Source organism: Crocuta crocuta, unplaced genomic scaffold (genome assembly GCF_008692635.1).
Source record: "Crocuta crocuta isolate KB4526 unplaced genomic scaffold, BGI_CrCroc_1.0 scaffold15, whole genome shotgun sequence".
NCBI classification, from domain to species: Eukaryota; Metazoa; Chordata; class Mammalia; order Carnivora; family Hyaenidae; genus Crocuta; species Crocuta crocuta.
The window spans coordinates 1,175,598-1,193,640 of record NW_027530508.1 but is presented as its reverse complement, the minus strand read 5'-3'; the positions used below and the strand labels follow the sequence as shown (position 1 = coordinate 1,193,640).

Here is an 18,043-nt window from a genome sequence, read left to right as displayed (position 1 = left end):
AACTTCACCCCTACCCTACCCCAAACTAATGTTTTCTTAGCTAAGATTCTTTAAAGAGAAGGTCGTATTTCTTGTATCCATTTTCACCTGGTGGTCAGGTCTTACCCCATTACAGTCCCCCACCTTCACCACCCCTGTATCCATGCTACTGAAACTTTTATAACTAAAATTACAGATGCAAGCTTAATTGTCAAATGTAATGGGAACTTTTGAAATAACTGACTCAATCCACTGAAATGCTACTTGTGGGGTTCCTGTCTTATGATTTTTCTTCCTATCTACTGCTATCCCCCCTAGTCTCTTCTATGGGCTCCTCTTAAATATCAATGTTTTCCTAGGGTTCTGTCCTGGATCCATTTTATTTCACTACACACATTCTCTCTAGGGGACCCTCCTGGCCTCAGCTTCTACCTATTATTACATGACCCCCTTTAATTAGACAGATTTCTTAAAAGCTTTATATCCAACTGTGTACTAAATATTTTGACTGTTACACAGTAAAACCTAGTCATCCCATGTCTAAAATGGAATCTATCATCCTTCCATCCTAAACTTGCTTATCTTTTTTTTNTTTGAGCTCTGTGAAGGGACTGCTATCTTCCAAGCTACCTAAACCATAAGTCCAGGAAAAATTCTAAGCACATCTTTTCTTGTCCATCATTAATATCTGGTTACCAAATTCTGTTCATTTTTACTACCCATATATTACAACAATTCATACACCCTATGTAGCTCTACTGTCATTATTTTGGTTTAAGACCTTAAATTTCTTTTTTTTTTTTTTTTAATGTTTTTATTTATTTCTAGGAGAGAGAGAGAGAGACAGCGTGAGCAGGGGAGGGTCAGAGAGAGAGGGAGTCACAGACTGAAACAGGCTCCAGGCTCTGAGCTGGCAGTCAGCACAGAGCCCGACGTGGGGCTCGAACCCACGAACCGCGAGATCATGACCCAAGCGAAAGTCGGACGCTTAACCGACTAAGCCACCCAGGTGCCCCTAAGACCTTAAATTTCTGTTAGATAACTCAAAATCTTCCCTGTAACTTTAGTTTTCAATTTTTTCTTATTTTTAAGTATTTATTTTTGAAAGAGAGAGAGAGACAGAGACAGAGAGACAGAGAGAGAGAAAGGGGGAGAAGCAGAAAGAAAAGGAGCCACAGAATCCAAAGCCGGCTCCAGGCTGTCAGCACTAAACCTGATATGGGACTCAACCCACAAACTGTGAGATCATGACCCAACCGACTGAGCCACCCAGGCGCTGCTAGTTTTCAATTTTATCAAAATTACATAATCACAAATTTCAAAGTTGTATGTAGTTCTACAAGGTTAGTAACAACAACAAAAAACACAAATTTCTGCCCTCTCCAAGTTATTTTGATATTTGCTTCCATATCCTTAAATACCTTTCTTGCGTTGCTCCTTGATTTTTAGCTTTATGCATATCTAATGACTTCCAACTAAGGACACTATTCTTTCATTTACCCAACAAATACTTATTAAGTGCCAACACTGTGCCAGGCACTGCTCTGTATTTGTGATACAGTAAACAGAATATCTATTTGAGGAGAGAGAGAACTAACAGAATATTGTATGACTCATAAAATAGCATCACTGCTAGCAGGGTAAGATGTCCTCCTTTTGTGTTCTAGTGGTGATCTGTTCATAACCCTATTGTAGGCAGTAGATTCTATACTCCAGTGTTGTAGAAGACTGTGGTCGGTGGTGGTTGTCTTGTTTAGACCTACCTCTTGTGTTCCTCCTAAGGTTCTGATGAGTCTGGTGTTGACTAGAGGGATCTTTCTGTATGAGAACAGCAGAGTCCTCTTGAAACGTGCTAGAGGAGCTTAAGTTATATTAAAAATGAGTTTTGATTATTTTATTTTTTAAGGTTTATTTGTGTGTGTGTGTGTATGTGTGTGTGTGAGAGAGAGAGAGAGAGAGAGAGAGAAAGCACACACAAGTGGGGGAGGGGCAGAAAGAGAGGGAGACACAGAATCCAAAGCAGGCTCCAGGTTCTGAACTGTCAGCCTGATGCATGGGCTAGGGGCTCAGGGCTCAAACTCATAGACTGACCTGAGCTGAAGTCAGACGCTCAGCTGAGCCACCCAGATACCCCCGACCCCCACCGTGCTGCTTTGATCTTTTGAAAGTTAATCTCCAGATTAACTGCAAATGACTTGTTAAATCCAAATTTAACATATAAAAGGTTAAAAATAACAAATTAGGTCATCAGAAAGGAAAAGCTCCTTATAATAAATATGATTTAATTTTCAAAGTGGTACCACTGACTTGGTAAATGAAGCTTAGAATGTTTGAACATGACTGGCTTCTCTGATTAGACAAGATAATTTTATTGTAGTGTAGCAGATCCCCACTTACTTGCTTTGTAAGCTAAATAATAAAAAAGGGTATGGAAAGAATAAAATGAAGTACAATGGTAATATACAAAGATAACTGCTATAATTTTTCCTTTCTCTTTACCTATCTGCTTGATTATTCAAAGGAATACAATGAAGTAAAATGGTGTTTCAGAGCCCAGAATCACAATTGGTATATTAGTGTGTTTCTTTCTTTTTTTAATGTTTTATTTATTTCTGAGAGAGACAGAGAGACAGAGTGAGCAAGGGGAGGGTCAGAGAGAGAGGGAGACAGAATCTGAAGCAGGCTCCAGGCTCTGAGCTGTCAGCACAGAGCCTGATGCAGGGCTCTAACCCATGAACCGTGAGATCATGACCTGAGCCAAAGTCAGACGCTTAACCGACTGAGCCACGCAGGCACCCCTAGTGTGTTTCTTAAAACAAGAAGGTTAAAGGCTTAATTCTTAGACATAGTAATAAAAACTATACTGTGAGCTAGCTTGAATATTTTACATATATAAAACCCCTTCATTAATGAATCTTTAATATTTTGTTATATTGTTATGTTATTTTTATCATCTTTTAAAATATAATTTGGTTTCAAATATTAAATTCACAAATTTCTTAATTAAAACCATTTGTAGGGAAATTACCAAAAAATTTAATAGGTCTGAGAAAAGGAACAACAACAACAAATCAGCAGTCCTCTGCCATCCTCCCCAAAGATAATCATATTTTAAGGTTATGAGGTTTACTTTTGCTATGGTTAATTCCTTTACTCAAAAAAAAAATACTGAATATTTACATAATATTTATCAATTGTTAAAAAAATGTTAGAAAAAAGAAATTTCTGAAATGCATTTCCCCCAAATGCTATAATTATATTAGCTAAGTGTTTATTACTCTGAGAAAGTAGCCAGCATATCTATGAGCGATAAGAAGTGATTACATTTTGTGAGAACTTTAGAAAAGATTCACTTTCTGTGAGGAATGTAAACTTATTTATCAGAATATTGGAAATATACATTAAATTCATTCAAATTTGACCATCAGTGAGTGGTCACTGGGGGCAACAGTTAATTATTGCTTAAAGACATCTGATGATGGTATGGATCTTAACCATAATCACATTCTGTACAAACCCTAAAAATTGTTAGAGGTATATAGTTGTTTAATCAAATCCAACTTTCTACTCTTCTACTCATAAAGCTCTTTGAACAATACAGTATATGAATTTTTAGTCTTTAAGTTTCAGCTTTCAAAACTTAAAAAGAAGATGCTTGTTTAAACAATTATGAGTAAGTCAACTGTGAATTTTTACTGGTCAAGTGAGGTATTATCCTTTGTCACTTGTCCATATATGTGCTGTAGAGCTTTTGGAATATTTAGTGTTTTATGCAGATAATCAATCACCTGAACACTTGACCCAAGGAGCTTAAAATCTTAAGAGACCACAAGAACCTGTTTAAAGGCTTGGACCTTGTCTTGTACATTGTTTTCTGATCCCTAATGACCAGGTAACAATGACACAATACCCTCCTTGAAAAGATATCCTGAAATCTCTGTGAATATAGATTAAATCTTGGGAACAGATAATAAGTGTATCTGGACCAGGTGCTAATATGTTAGAAAAATAAATGAGGACAATTTTCTTCTATAGGGTAAAACACATTCATCAACAAATAGGATTGAAGATTGTATAAAGGTGTTTTACTGATTAGTAAATAACTCACAGAAGGTTAAAATGTTAAACAACCTTAATTTTAGAAAATTTACAAAATTATTGCACTTACACAATTTTTTAAACTAAGGGCAAAAAGCTGATTGCTTAACATATTCTGAAGTAACATAGAATGAAAACTAATTACCTAATCAAGTAGCAACAGAAGAGTAAACTAAGGATGAAGACAAATATAGCAGTACCAAAAACCACAATATATATGTTGAGAGGCAGGTTCTGGAATCCAATATTAGGCATCCTGAAGTTGTAATGTGGGAAATCCGAGCTCATGGATGAACTGTGGGGGGGAAGAAAAGAAAGGAAAAATATTAGGCTATAAAGACTAAGAACCAAGACAGCATTATTTTTGTATGTATACAGAGATAATAGTTTTCTTAAGACTTGACCTCATTTGAAATAAATATGATAGACAAAGAGTTAATATTCTTGCCACTCATTCATTTATGCCACAAATATACTTTATTTTTAAAAATCATCAGTTTATTTGAAAGGTGATCACCAAAGGACAGCACTTTAAATTTCCAATATTGATAAATTTTAAATTGTGACAATTTAAAGTTATAAAAAAGATAATTTCCCCCTCCTTTAACACATCACAATATTGTTTTAATGACTATAATGAAATATTTTAGGCTGAAAACTTTGAGTATCCTCTTAAAAAGATTTCAAATTTCTTGTCTAGTTGTTTCTTTTTTTCCCCCTTTCTTTTAAATTTAAATTTTAGTTGGGGCACCTGGGTGGCTTAGTCGGTTAAGCGTCCGACTTTCGCTTAGGTCATGATCTCGCGGTTCATGGGTTCGAGCCCCTCATCGGGCTCTGTGTTGACTGCCAGCTCAGAGCCTGGAGCCAATTTCAGAGTCTGTGTCTCCCTCTCTCTCTGACCCTCCCCTGCTCACGCTGTCTCTCTCTCCTAGAAATAAATAAAAAAAATAAATTTAAATTTTAGTTAACATACAGTGCAATATTGGTTTCAGGAATAGAATTCAGGGATTCATCACTTAAATACAACAGAGTGTTCTCTACAAGTGCTCTCCTTAGTAACCATCACCTAACTAGCCCATCTCCCACCCACCTCTCTCTGTCAACCCATAGTTTATTCTCTATCATTAAGAGTCTCTTTTGGTTTGTTTCCCTCTCTTCTCTTCCTCCTCTCCCCTTCCCATATGTACATCTGTTTTGTTTCTTAAATTCCACATATGAGTAAAATCATATGTTATTCTCTTTCTCTGACTGATTTACTTCACTTAGCATAATACACATCGCTACAAATGGCAAGATTTCATTCTTTTTGATGTATGTATCTACTGTATTTCAATCTTTTTGATGGCTGAGTAATAATTCACTGAGTAATAATCCACTGAGTAATAATCCATACACACACACACACACACACACACACACCTTCTTTATCCTTTCATCTGTTGATGGACATTTGGGCTCTCTACATAGCTTGGTTATTGTTGATAATGTTGCTACAAACATTAGGGTGCATGTACCCCTTTGAATCTGTATCTTTGTATCCTTTGGGTAAATACCTAATAGTGCAATTGCTGGATAGTATGGTAGTTCTACTTGTAGCTTCTTGAGGAGCCTCCATACTGTTCTCCAGAATGGCTGCACCAGCTTACATTCCCACTAGCAGTGCAAGAGTTCCCCTTTCTCTGCATCCTTGCCAACACCTGTTGTTTTTTGTATTGTTAATTTTAGCTATTCTGACAGGTATGAGGTGGTATCTCATGATGGTTTTGATTTGTATTTCCCTGATGATGAGTTGATGTTGGGCATTTTTTCACGTGTCTATCAGCTATCTGGATATCTTCTTTGGAAAAGTGTCTATTCATGTCTTCTGCCCATTTCTTCACTGGGTTATTTGTCTTTCGGGTATTGAGTTTAGTAGGTTCTTCATAGATTTTCAATACTAACTGTTACCAGATATGCCACTTGAAAATATCCTCTTCCATTCCAAAGGATGCCTTTTAGTTTTATTGACTGCTTCCCTTACTGTGCAGAAGCTTTTTATCTTGATGAGGTCCCAATAGTTCATGTTTGCTTTTGTTTCTCTTACCTTTGGTGACATGTCTAGTAAGAAGCTGCTCTGGACGAGATCAAAGATGTTGCTGTGTGTGTTCTACTCTAGGATTTTGATGGTTTCCTGCTGCACATTTAGGTCTTAATCCATTCTGAATTTATTTTTGTGTACAGTGTAAAAAAGTGGTCCAGTTTCATTCTTCTATATGTTGCTATCCAGCTTCCCCAACACCATTTGTTGAAGATATTGTCTTTTTTCCATTGGATATTCTTTCCTACTTTTTCGAGGATTAGTTGACCATATAGTTGTAGGTATGCCACAAATATTTATTGAGTACTTACTACGTACCTGACACTATTCTAGAAGCTTGAGATCCTACCTAAAACACCTTTACAAGTTACATTCATTTACGAAAAGGTATTTCACTGAGATAATGCCAGGAATCAATAAACATATGAAAAAGTTCAACCTCAAAGTGTGCCCCACCCCACCAAAACAAAAACAGAACAAGTCTTAAGATTTTAAAAACTTTGTAACCTTTAAAGTAAGGACATTAATAATGGTAAAATACTGAAAATACCTTAGATGTCTCACAATAAGGTAATGATTAAATAATTTTGTTGAGTCATGTTACAGTATTATGAGGTCATAAAAATCTGTTTCAGTAAATTTTAATGTCAAGAGAAATATATAAAGATATGTGGGGAAAATTAAGCAGGATATAGATTGTATATAAAATATGATCCCCTGGGGCACCTGGGTGGCTCAGTTGGTTGAGCATCCAACTTTGGCTCAAGTCATGATCACATAGTTTGTGGGTTTGAGCCCCGTGTCAAGCTCTGTGCTGACAGGTCAGAGCCTGGAGCCTGCTTTGGATTCTGTGTTTCCCTCTCTCTTTGCCCCTCCCCTGCTGGCAATTCTGTCTCTCTCAAAAATAAACACTAAAAAAATGATCCCAATTTTGGAAAAGATTTAAAAAAAGATGGATATATATATACACCTATATGTGTATGTACATACTGGTATGTATGTGTGAGTGTAAGGCAGAAAAAATCCTGAGAGCTAACATGTCAAAATGTTATTAACAGTGGCTTGTGGCTTACTAGTCATTTTGATTTTCTTCTTTTTTAACTCCCTTTATTTTTATTATTTATTTTAAAAATGTTTTATTTATTTTTGAGAGAGAGAGGCAGAGCATGAGTCGGGGAAGGACAAAGAGAGAGGGAGACACAGAATCTGAAAGCAGGCTCTAGGCTCTGAGCTGTCAGCACAGAGCCCGATGTGGGGCTTGAACTTACGAACCACAAGATCATGACCTGAGCCTAAGTCAGATGCTTAACCAACTGAGCCACCCAGCTGCTCCTTAACTCCCTTTATTAAGTCAGGCCCTGTTATAAGCACTTTACTGACTTTATTTTATCTCCACATAGCAGCTCTATGTAGGTAGGTATCATAATATCTCCCATTTTATAGATAAGGAAACCAAAGATTAGAGAATTCTGGTCACATAGTCATGACTGACCAAGTATATACAGGAGCCAAGGCTTCTACATCTCCAAAGCCAATAGGTTCTCAGCCTATATGTTCTATAATCTTTTTCATGTGTTGTTTTTATAATCAGAAAACAGCAAATATTGTTTAAACCTTAAAAAGGGGGATATTTCTGTCCATTTGTTTGGTAATACTGATCTCACCACACAGTTCAAAATCCAAGAATGGAGGTGGCCCCTTCGTTAGATGATGAGCTATAGTAATAAAGTGGCCCATCACACCTTCTCACTAGAACTTTTCTTGTCATTTGGATTCAATACACAATGAAGAGCAACTGCCAGGCCTGATTATCAAGACCACATACTGTTAACTGAATTATAACAATGACTACTGCCAAAATCAAAACAAAACTAAACAAAAACCTACCAAACAAAACACTTCTACTTTTATTTATATAAGGTAAATTAAAAATATGTTTATAGAGTTTTAATGTCTTTCTTGGTTCCCAGAAGAGTATACTTATATTGTAGACACTACTAGATACTGACTGGCTGTATCCAAAATCTAATGTCTTATTATTATCTTAATTTCCAGCTTCTAATAACTTATACCAGGAAGTCAAGAGCGCAATGAACAACTTCATCCCATGGAAATTCTTCTCTGAGGACTTCCAAACATAAATAATGGATCATATTTAGTTTTTGACTTTCATCTATTTTCTGCAAATACTTTATTTACTCAGATATGTAATTTCCTTTTTCCTACACTCAGATCATGTTGGAAAGGAAGGAAGGAATTAAGGACAACTTTATTAAATATATCTAGCGCATACATTATAGAGCTGTTAAGAATTGTACAGATGCACAAACTTTACTCTTAATCTCCACATCGCTGATAGGGCCTCACTTGATGACCCTTGCTATAATCAAGACTTAGATGATGTCCTTCAATCCCTTAGAAATATCCCTCATCAGGCAAATTGGGCTTGGTGAAAGAACTCTCACCTTAGGAAACAAAGAAATTAAACATCCATGCTAGAAGGGCTAATAGAGAGAAAACAGGCAAAAAGAAAGTGTGGGTAGAAAAAGGGACAGGTTTATAGTCAACAAATCTGAATGTTGCTCCCAGGATAACACTAGCTAGATGTCAGTATTTGGCCCATCTATATACCTTAATTATCTCATCTTTCAAATGGAACCATGCCTATCCTATCCATTTCACTGGATTCCTGGAAGGATAAAATGAGCCCACAGATACTGAAGTGTCTGAAAACTTTTAAGAGTCAGGACCAAATACTAAGGGGTGTGTGTGTGTGTGCGTGCGTGTGTGTGCGCACGCGCGCGCACACGCACGCTCAGAGGCACATATTTGGCAGGGACTGGAGGAGGGGTGACATTAAATAAAAGAACATTAAAGATCAAGTCTCTGGAGAGGATTTCATCAAACCAAGCACTCCTTTCTCAGGGAGTTCCTTTGCACACACTGTCAAGCTTTGTGTCAAGTGGCCTGCCAACCTAGTCCCCAGTGGCAGGAACTGGAAACCTACCCTTTCTAAAAGCAGCCACCAATATAGACCAACAGGGCGTGTGTCAGTGGTGTGAGAACACTGCCCTGCAAGACTCCTTGAGGAGTTTCACCAACAAACTTGAGGAATTCTGAACAGGTACACAGATATGCAGGTATGAGAGGTAGTGCTGCCATTAGAGGGGAGAGACATCTACCTCAGTGCTCCTGAGGGCTGGCTGGCTGCTGAGACTTTCCTAGAAATTCTCCCTTCTTGGCAAGGCCTCACAACCTATTCCGGGGGGGGGGGTGGGGGTGGGAGTTGGTGGGTGGGGGGAGGGAGGGATGACAGAGGATATACTGATGCAGAATACATTTTAGAAATTTTCCTCTATTCTTCTGATAAATGAAACTGCTTAGCTACAATTGATATGTTGGCCCAATAGCTAAGGAGAAGGGGATATTATTCCAAGATGTTAATCCTGGTGTAGTGACACATTAGTTTTATAATATTTTCATCATGGTATCTTTTGAGTATGTATTAATAATCTTTTAAAATGTCATCTTTAAAAAGAGAGCCACTATTCATCATCCTAGTAATAAGCATACTTTGCTACTGAGGTATTACAAATGTAAAAGTTACTTAGGAACTGCTCCTTGTGGGAGTGAAGAGGAAAAACAGAACATACAGTGTGCTACTGGATTTTACTTGGCATTTCTGACTTAATTCACATGAAAACCTTTTCCCTCCTTAGAAAATTCATAGTTTCTGAAATCTGTAGTTTCAGCCTAAATTTCAAACCATCTATCTAATCAGGTTAACTTATAAAAAGAAAGAAAGAGAAAAACACAGGAAGATCTGAGTATTTTATGGGCAATGGGTCTTCTCACCCAAATACAAGAGATGTGAGATTTGGCTCCACAGGGGACCTGAGTTTAACACAATGCCACAGCTAGACAGGCTACAATAGTGTTTCCTGAAGTGTGTTTGGTAGCAAACATACTTCCTGGGCCAGTTCCTGTTCCCTGGACAATACCACATCATCTTCCCAGTGGTTAGTTTTCTACTTTAGCTTCAAAAATGCTCAGATAGAGACACACCAATAATCAGATTGCTGTATTTTACACTTTATGATTCACAAACCATTAAAAAATCCTACACACCTGTTTCTTACAATACAAGAGTCCATGAAAAACTTAAGAACAATTATTTTGGGCTTTTAAATTTTTTTTTGAGAAAAATGAGATTTTTAATTTACATTTAAAAATGCAACTATGTTATGTGTACAGGTCAAAGAGTTTGGGCAAACAAATACACCCATGTTACCACAACCCTAAGCAAGATACAGAACACTTGTATTTACCCAGAAAGTTCCCTTGTACCCCTTTGTAGTTAATCACCACTCCTACTAATCTGATTTCTATAATTACAGAGTAATTTTCCTTATTCTAGAATTTCATAGTCAAATGGAATCACATAGTATGTACTCCTTTGTGTTCAGCTTCTAGTCTCTCAGTAGGTCCTTGAAAGACTCTTAATAGTTACAGAACATACTTCACATTTTATTCCCAGTTTGCTCTAATTATCACATTATCTCCAGTTATAGTCTCTTAAAGATCACTGACTAGATCCCATTAATTTTTATAATTATCAAAGATATAATGTTTTGAGCAATAATTTAATAATTTATAAAAACCTAAGTTTATTAGTTTATTATTNCCCGAGAGAGAGAGAGCATGATCAGTGTAGGGGCAGAAAGAGAGGGAGACACAGAATCCGAAGTAGGCTCCAGGCTCTGAGCTGCCAGCAGAGCCAAACACGGGGCTCAAACTCACAAACCATGAGATCATGATCTGAGCTGAAGTCAGACACTTAACCAACTGAGCTATCCAGGTGCCCTTTGTCACAACTTCTTAAGAGTACATACATACCCTGCATATGCTTAAACATTTTTGAGGTGAAATTCACAAAGCATAAAATTAACCTTTTATTAAAAAGTTTTTAATGTTTTATTTATTTCTGAGAGAGAGAGACAGCATGAGCAGGGGAGGGTCAGAGAGAGAGGGAGATACAGAATCCGAAGCAGGCTCCAGGCTCTGAGCTAGCTGTCAGCACAGAGCCTCACGCGGGGCTCGAACCCACGAACCGTGAGATCATGACCTGAGCCGAAGTTGGACGCTTAGGACCTGAGCCCAAGTTGGATGCCTGAGCCACCCAGGCACCCTAATATATATTTCTATATTTAACTTTCTGAGGAACTATCAAACTGTTTTCCACAATGGCTCTACGCATCACTTTATCCTAACAGCAATGCACAGGGATTCAATATTCGAACTAATATTTGTTATTTTCTGTGGTTTTTAATTTTTAAAATATCCACGCTCATGGGCTTAAAGTGGCATTTCACTGTGGTTTTGATGTGCATTTCCCTAATGGGTAATAATGTTAAACATCTTTTTGTATACTTATTTCATTTGTATATCTTCTTTGGAGAAGTCTGTTTAAGTCCTTTGCCCATTTTTTAAACTGGGCTGTCTTTTTGTTGCTAAGTTGTAAGAGTTTTTTCTGTATTCTGGATACTAAACCCTTAACAGACACAAAATTTACAATTATTTTCTCCCATTATGTAGTTTATCTTTTATTTTCTTGATATGTCCTTAAATGTGCAAAAAAACTAAATTTTGATGAAGTCAAATTTATCTTTTTTTCTTTTGTGACTCGTGCTTTTGGTGTCATACTTAGGAATCTATTGCTAAACCCAAGATCATGTAGATTTATCTCTATGTTTTCTTCTAAGAGTTTTCTAGTTTCAGTTCTTATATTTAGGTCATTTTTCCATTTTCAGTTAATTTTTACATAGGATATGAGAAAAGGGTCCAACTTTATTATTTTGCAAGTGAATACCCAGTTATCTTAGCATCATTTGTTAGACTCTTATTTCCATACTGAATTGTCTTCACTCTTGTCAAATATCAACTAGCCATAGCTGGTTGGGATTCATTTCTGGACTCTCAAATCTATTCCGTTGGTCTATGCCAGTACCACACTGTTTTGATTACTGTAGTTTTGTAGTAAGTTTTGAACTGGGAAGTGTTAAGTCTTCCAACTCTGTTCTTTGTCAAAACTGTTTTGGTATTTTGGGGCCCCTTACAATTCCATAAGAATCTGTGAACTGGCTTTTCCATTTCTGCAAAAAAAAAAAAAAGATTGAAATTTTGACAGAAATTATACTGACTCTATACAGATCACTTTGGGTAATCATCCCATTATTTTGGTTTACTGTATTTTCATTTTCATTCAGTTGAAATGTTTTCTAATTTTGTGTTTTCTTTAACCCATGGGCCATGTAGAAATATAATATTTAATTCCAAGTATTTGTGGGTTTCCCAAATTTCCTTCTTTTGGTAATATCTAGTTTAATTAATGTGATCAGAGAACACATTTTGTCAGGTTTCAACCCTTTTAAATTTATAGAGACTTGTTTTATGACCTAGCATGCATGGCCTGCTTCTTTTTGTACGTAAAGTTTAGCAGAACATAGTCATGCTCATTCATTGGTGTTTTGTTCATGGCTGCTTTTGAGTTAAAACTGCAGAGTTGAGGCTGTGACAGAGATGATACAGGTAATAAGTTTAAAATATTTATTATGTGACCTTTAAGAAACTTAAAAATTTTTTTAATGTTTTTATTTATTTTTGAGAGAGACAGAGATTGATCAAGTGGGGGAGGGGCAGAGAGCAAGAGGGAAACCAAAGCCTGACACAGGGCTTGAACTCACTAGCTGTGAGATCATGACCTGAGCCAAAGTCACATGCTTAACCAACTGAGCCACCCAGGTGTATCCCCTTTAAGAAACTTTTTAACCAATACCTGGTAGCATATGGTCTATTTTGGAGGTTATTCCGTGTGTGCTTAAGAAGAATTGGTATTCTGCTGTCATTAGGTAGAGTATTCTATAACTGCCTGTTAGGTCAAGTTGGTTGATAGTGTTGTTCAACTTTTATAGATCTTCAGTGATTTTTGGTGTAATTGTTCTACCTGTTATTGACACTGAGGTCTTAATGTTTTCAATTCTGATTGTTGAATTACCTATTTTCCCCTTTAATTTTATCAGTTTTGCTTTGCGTATTTTGAGGCTCAGCTGTTAGGTGGGTATTTGTTTCACATTTTTTTTTTCTTTTCTGAGAGAGAGAGAGACAGCATGAGCAGGGGAGGGTCAGAGACAGAGAGAGTTACAGAATCTGAAGCAGGCTCCAGGCTCTTAGCTAGCTGCCAGCACAGAGCCAGACGTGGGGCTCGAAACCATGAACCGTGAGATCATGACCTGAGCTGAAGTTGGACGCCCAACCGACTGAGCCATCCAGGCACCCTGGGTACTTGTTTTTAACTATTGTATTAACTATCTTCCTGATAAATTGATCATTTTATTATGAAATGTCTTGGTCTCTTTTTTTAAAAGTCTATTTTGTCTGGTATTGGCATAGCCTCTCTAGCTGTCTTATGCATATTCCTTGCAAGATTTCTCTATTCCCATCATTTTCTGTCTTCGAATTTAGTGTGTCTTGTGTGACAGAATACTGATGGACCTTTTTAAAATCCAGTCAGACAATGTCTGCCTTTTAATTGAAGTAATCTAGTCACATTCAATGTTATTATTGTTATGCTTGGATTTATGTGCCATTTTGCAATTTGTTTTCCATATATCTCATGTATTTTTTCTGACCTTTTTTGTATCGAGTGGATATTTTCTAGTGTACCATTTTAATTCCTTTTTTGAATTTTATTTTTTAAATGCTCCTTTATTTTTGAGGGAGAGAGACAGAGACAGAGGAGACAGAGTGTGAGCAAGGGAGGGACAGAGAGAGAGAAACAGAACTTGAAGTAGGTTCCAGGCTCTGAGCTATCAGCACAGAGCCTGATGTGGGGCTTGAACTCATGAACTACAAGATCATGACCTGAGCTAAAGTTGGATGCTTAACTGACTGAGTCACTGATGCACACCAACTTTTTTGAATTTTAAAATATTTTCCCTAATTGATAATTTATTGATATAATTGTAGATTCATATGCAAGAAATAATAGATCATTTGTATATTTTGCCATGTGTCCCACAGTGCTAACATTTTATAGTATAAAATCACAAGTATATATTAGTTATATTTATAACTATAACATCACAAACAGAAGAATGCTGAACAGTTCCAACACTAGAAGGATTCTTTCATGACAACATATACTGCCTTTCACTCTCAGAGCCTAACCTCTGGCAATGACCAGTATGTCCTCCATGTCTAAAATGCTGTCATTTCAAAATTGATATATAAAAGGAATAATAAAGTATGGAACTTTTTAGAGTTAGCTTTTAGCTTTTTTCACTCAGCATAATGCTCTGGAGATTCAGCTAGGTTGCTGAATGTATAGTTTATTCCTTTTTATTCCACAGTTATGTGTGTACCACAGTTTGTTTAGTCATTCATCTGCTGAAAGACATCTGCGTTGTTTCCAGTTTTGGCTATTACAAAAAATCTGCTATGAACATTTGGGTACAACACACTTCTAAAATCCATGGGTCAAAAAGAGGTCTCAAAGGATACTTACAAAAAAAATAAAGCTGATTGAAAATGGAAATACAGTACATCAACATTTGTGAGACACAGATAAAGTAGTACCCAGAGGGAAATTCATATCACTAAAATGCATACATTAGAAGAAGAGAATCTCAATCAATCTAACCTCCACATCAAGACTCTAGAAAATGAGCAAAATAAACCCAAGTTAGACAGAAAGAAGAAAATAATAAAGAGCAGAAATTAATGAAATAAAAAACAGGAAAATGATCTAGAAAACCAATGAAACAAAAAGCCAAGTCTATTCTTAAAAAAGATCAATAAAATTGACAAACCTGTAGCAAGAATGATAAAGAAAAAAAAAGAAAGAGCACAAATTACCAATATCAAAAATTAAACAGGAGGTATCACTACAGATCCTACAGCCATTGAAAGGATTAGGGCATACACACATAAATTTAACAACCTAAATAAAAAAGACCAATTCCTTAAAAAATACAAACGACTCACAACTCTAATATAAAGTAATTTGAAGAGCTTTGTAACTTTTAATAGTTGAATGTGTCATTAAAAATACACAAAAGAGAAAGCTCCAGGCCCATATGATTTTAACAGAGAATTCTACCAAATGTTTAAAGAAGAATTAAAACCACATATTGAAGATCTCTTACAGAAAACAGGAGGAAATACTTCCTAATTAATTTTTTGAAGCTAGTGTTACCCTGGATGCCAAAGCAGATAAGGATAGTATCTCATGAATATAAACACAAAACTTCTTAACAGAATTTACCAAGTAGAATTCAGCAATATGTAAAAAGAATTTTAGGGGCACCTGGGTGGCTCAGTAGGTTAAGTGTCTGACTTCAGCTCAGGTCATGATCTCCTGGTTTGTAAGTCTGAGCCCCACATCAGGCTCTGTGCTGACAGCTCAGAGCCTGGAGCCTGCTTTCAGATTCTGTGTCTCCCTCTCTCTGCCCCCACCCTGCTTGTGCTCTGTCTCTCTTTGTCTCTCAAAAATGAATAAACGTTACAAAAAAAAAAAAAGATTTTTATACTAGGACTAAGTGGAGTTTATTCCAGGGATGTAGAGCAGGCTTAATATTTTTTAAAAAATCAATGCAATCACCATATTAAACAGCTAACGGTTAAAATAAATCATATAATAATTGATGCAAAAAAAAGCATTTGACAAATTTCAACATCCATTCAATATAAAAACTCCCAGAAATATAGGATCAGAAAAGAACTTCCTTAACTTGATAAAAAACATCTACAAAAAATAACAACAAAAAAAATCAAATACAACAAATACATGTTTTAAAATGTAGTGAGCCACAAATGGGATATATAACTTTCATGACTAGGAAGGAATAGAATGAAGCAAAGAAAATTGGATCATTCTAGTAATATCTCAAAAGGAACAAAAGTGGGGTGGGAGTAGCCATAAGAAAGCAAATGAAAGAAATATAAAATAAAATTGTAGGAACAAGATCTAAAGTTAATTGTGAGGAAAATAAATGGTTTAAATCCCCTTATTAAAAAAGAGACTCTAAGGGGCATCTGGGTGGCTTAGTCAGTTAGCGTCCGACTTTGGCTCAGATCATGATCTCACTGTTCATGGGTTCGAGCTCCATATCAGGCTCTGTGCTGGCAGGTAGCTCAGAGCCTGGAGCCTGTTTCAGATTCCTGTGTCTCCCTCTCTCTCTGACCCTCCCTGCTCACGCTCTCTCTCTCTCTCAGAAATAAAACATTAAAAAAATATAAAAAATAAAAATAAAAAAGAGACTCAAAGACTACATAAAAACAATAATCAATTATATGCTGTTTATAAGAAAATACTTAAAACAATCCTAAGAATTTTCTAAATGAGGATGGCGATAGGAAAAATGAGCAAAAATATTTCAGGTAAATATTGTAGGAGTGCCAATTTCAAACAAGTAGAAATGAAGGCAGAAAAAAGTTACATGGAACAATGATGCTTTGTGATTAAAAAATAAGATGTATATATATAACCAAATAAGACATTAACAATATAAACCTTTACCTAACATAGCATCAAAATACAGAAGTGAAGGTTATTAGAAACACACTAAGAATTTGGTAAAAACATAACTATGGTGGAAACGAGAGAGAGAGAGTGCGCGCGAGCGAGCGCGGCGGGCAAGGGCAAGGGAGAGAGAGAGAATATAAACAATACCATTACCAAATAATAAATATATATTTAGAACTTTGTATCTTACAGAAAAAACACATTCTTTTCAAATGACTCTGGAAAATCTACATTTAGATAAACTGTGTATTATAAGGAACATTTAAAATACCACATTCTGTGCTCACAACACAATAAAATTAACTCAATAGTAAAAAGAGAAACAAAAGAAAACTAACTATTTGGAAATTCAAAAAATAATCTTTGAAATGACTTGGGTCCAAAAGGTAATCAAAATAAATTACAGACCATTTAGAAATTAATCACACTGGGGTAAAGCCTTGTAATAAAAGAAAAGATCATAATCTTCAATCTTGTATTATCAATCTTTATGAAAATAAATGAGCAAAAGAATTCACCTTAGAAGCTAGAAAAAGAGTCAATCAAACAAAATAAACTAGAAGAATGTTATTAATAAAGGTAAAACAGAAATAGATGGGTTAAAACAAACAAAAATCCATAGGGGAACTGAAATCAACCAACAAACCAAAAAAAATATTCAGAATGTGAAAAAGATAAAAACTATTGTTATGCTGACATTTAAAAAAATCCGTAAGAGAATTCCTTTAAATTTAAATTAAATGTACAATTTTATAGGAATATGAATAACCACACTGGATTGAGATGAAATCCTGAAAATATGCAACTCTGTCTTCACAAAAAGGCCCAGACCCTGATGGCAATGGAGGTAGAACTCCATCTAAACTTGTACAGATAATTCCTCTACGATATAAACTGATCCAGAGTACAGAAAGAAAAAAAAAAGGTAGAAAGCATCCCAACATATTTAAGCAGGTAAGCATAATCATGAAACCAAAACTAAAACTATACAGTGGAGTTCACAAACTTGAGGCTTATGTGCTGAATCTGGGCTTGTGAATACATTTTGTTTGGTCTATACAAAGTTTTAAAAGTTGAGATAACGTTTAAATTTGGGAGATATATAATTTGTGGGGCACCTGGGTGGCTCTGTAGATTAAGCATCTGATTCTTGATTCTGGCTCAGGTCATAAATTCATAGTTCATAAGCTGGAGTCCCAAATTGGGACTCTGTGCTGACAGCGCAAAGCCTGCTTGGGATTCTCTCTCTCCCTCTCTCTGCCTCCTCCCCTGCTCACTCTCTCCTTCTCTCTCTCTCAAGAAAAAAA

General features: G+C 36.1%; 1 protein-coding gene across 3 annotated transcripts in view; it reads right to left on the bottom strand.

Moving 5' to 3' along the window:
* RNF24 (ring finger protein 24) overlaps positions 1-18,043 on the bottom strand; it is a 49,729-nt gene that overhangs the window by 24,269 nt on the left and 7,417 nt on the right. Inside the window, exons 1-2 of one of the 3 annotated variants that reach the window (XM_077766926.1) lie at positions 4,829-4,977; positions 4,223-4,372 (exon numbers count right to left, since the gene is read on the bottom strand). In XM_077766926.1, the coding sequence (XP_077623052.1) occupies positions 4,223-4,365 (143 nt within the window). In that variant the 5' untranslated portion in view covers positions 4,366-4,372; positions 4,829-4,977. Of the gene's footprint in view, positions 1-4,222; positions 4,374-4,828; positions 4,978-18,043 lie in introns of those variants that run through there. The other 2 variants (XM_077766928.1, XM_077766929.1) reach the window with 2 other exon arrangements.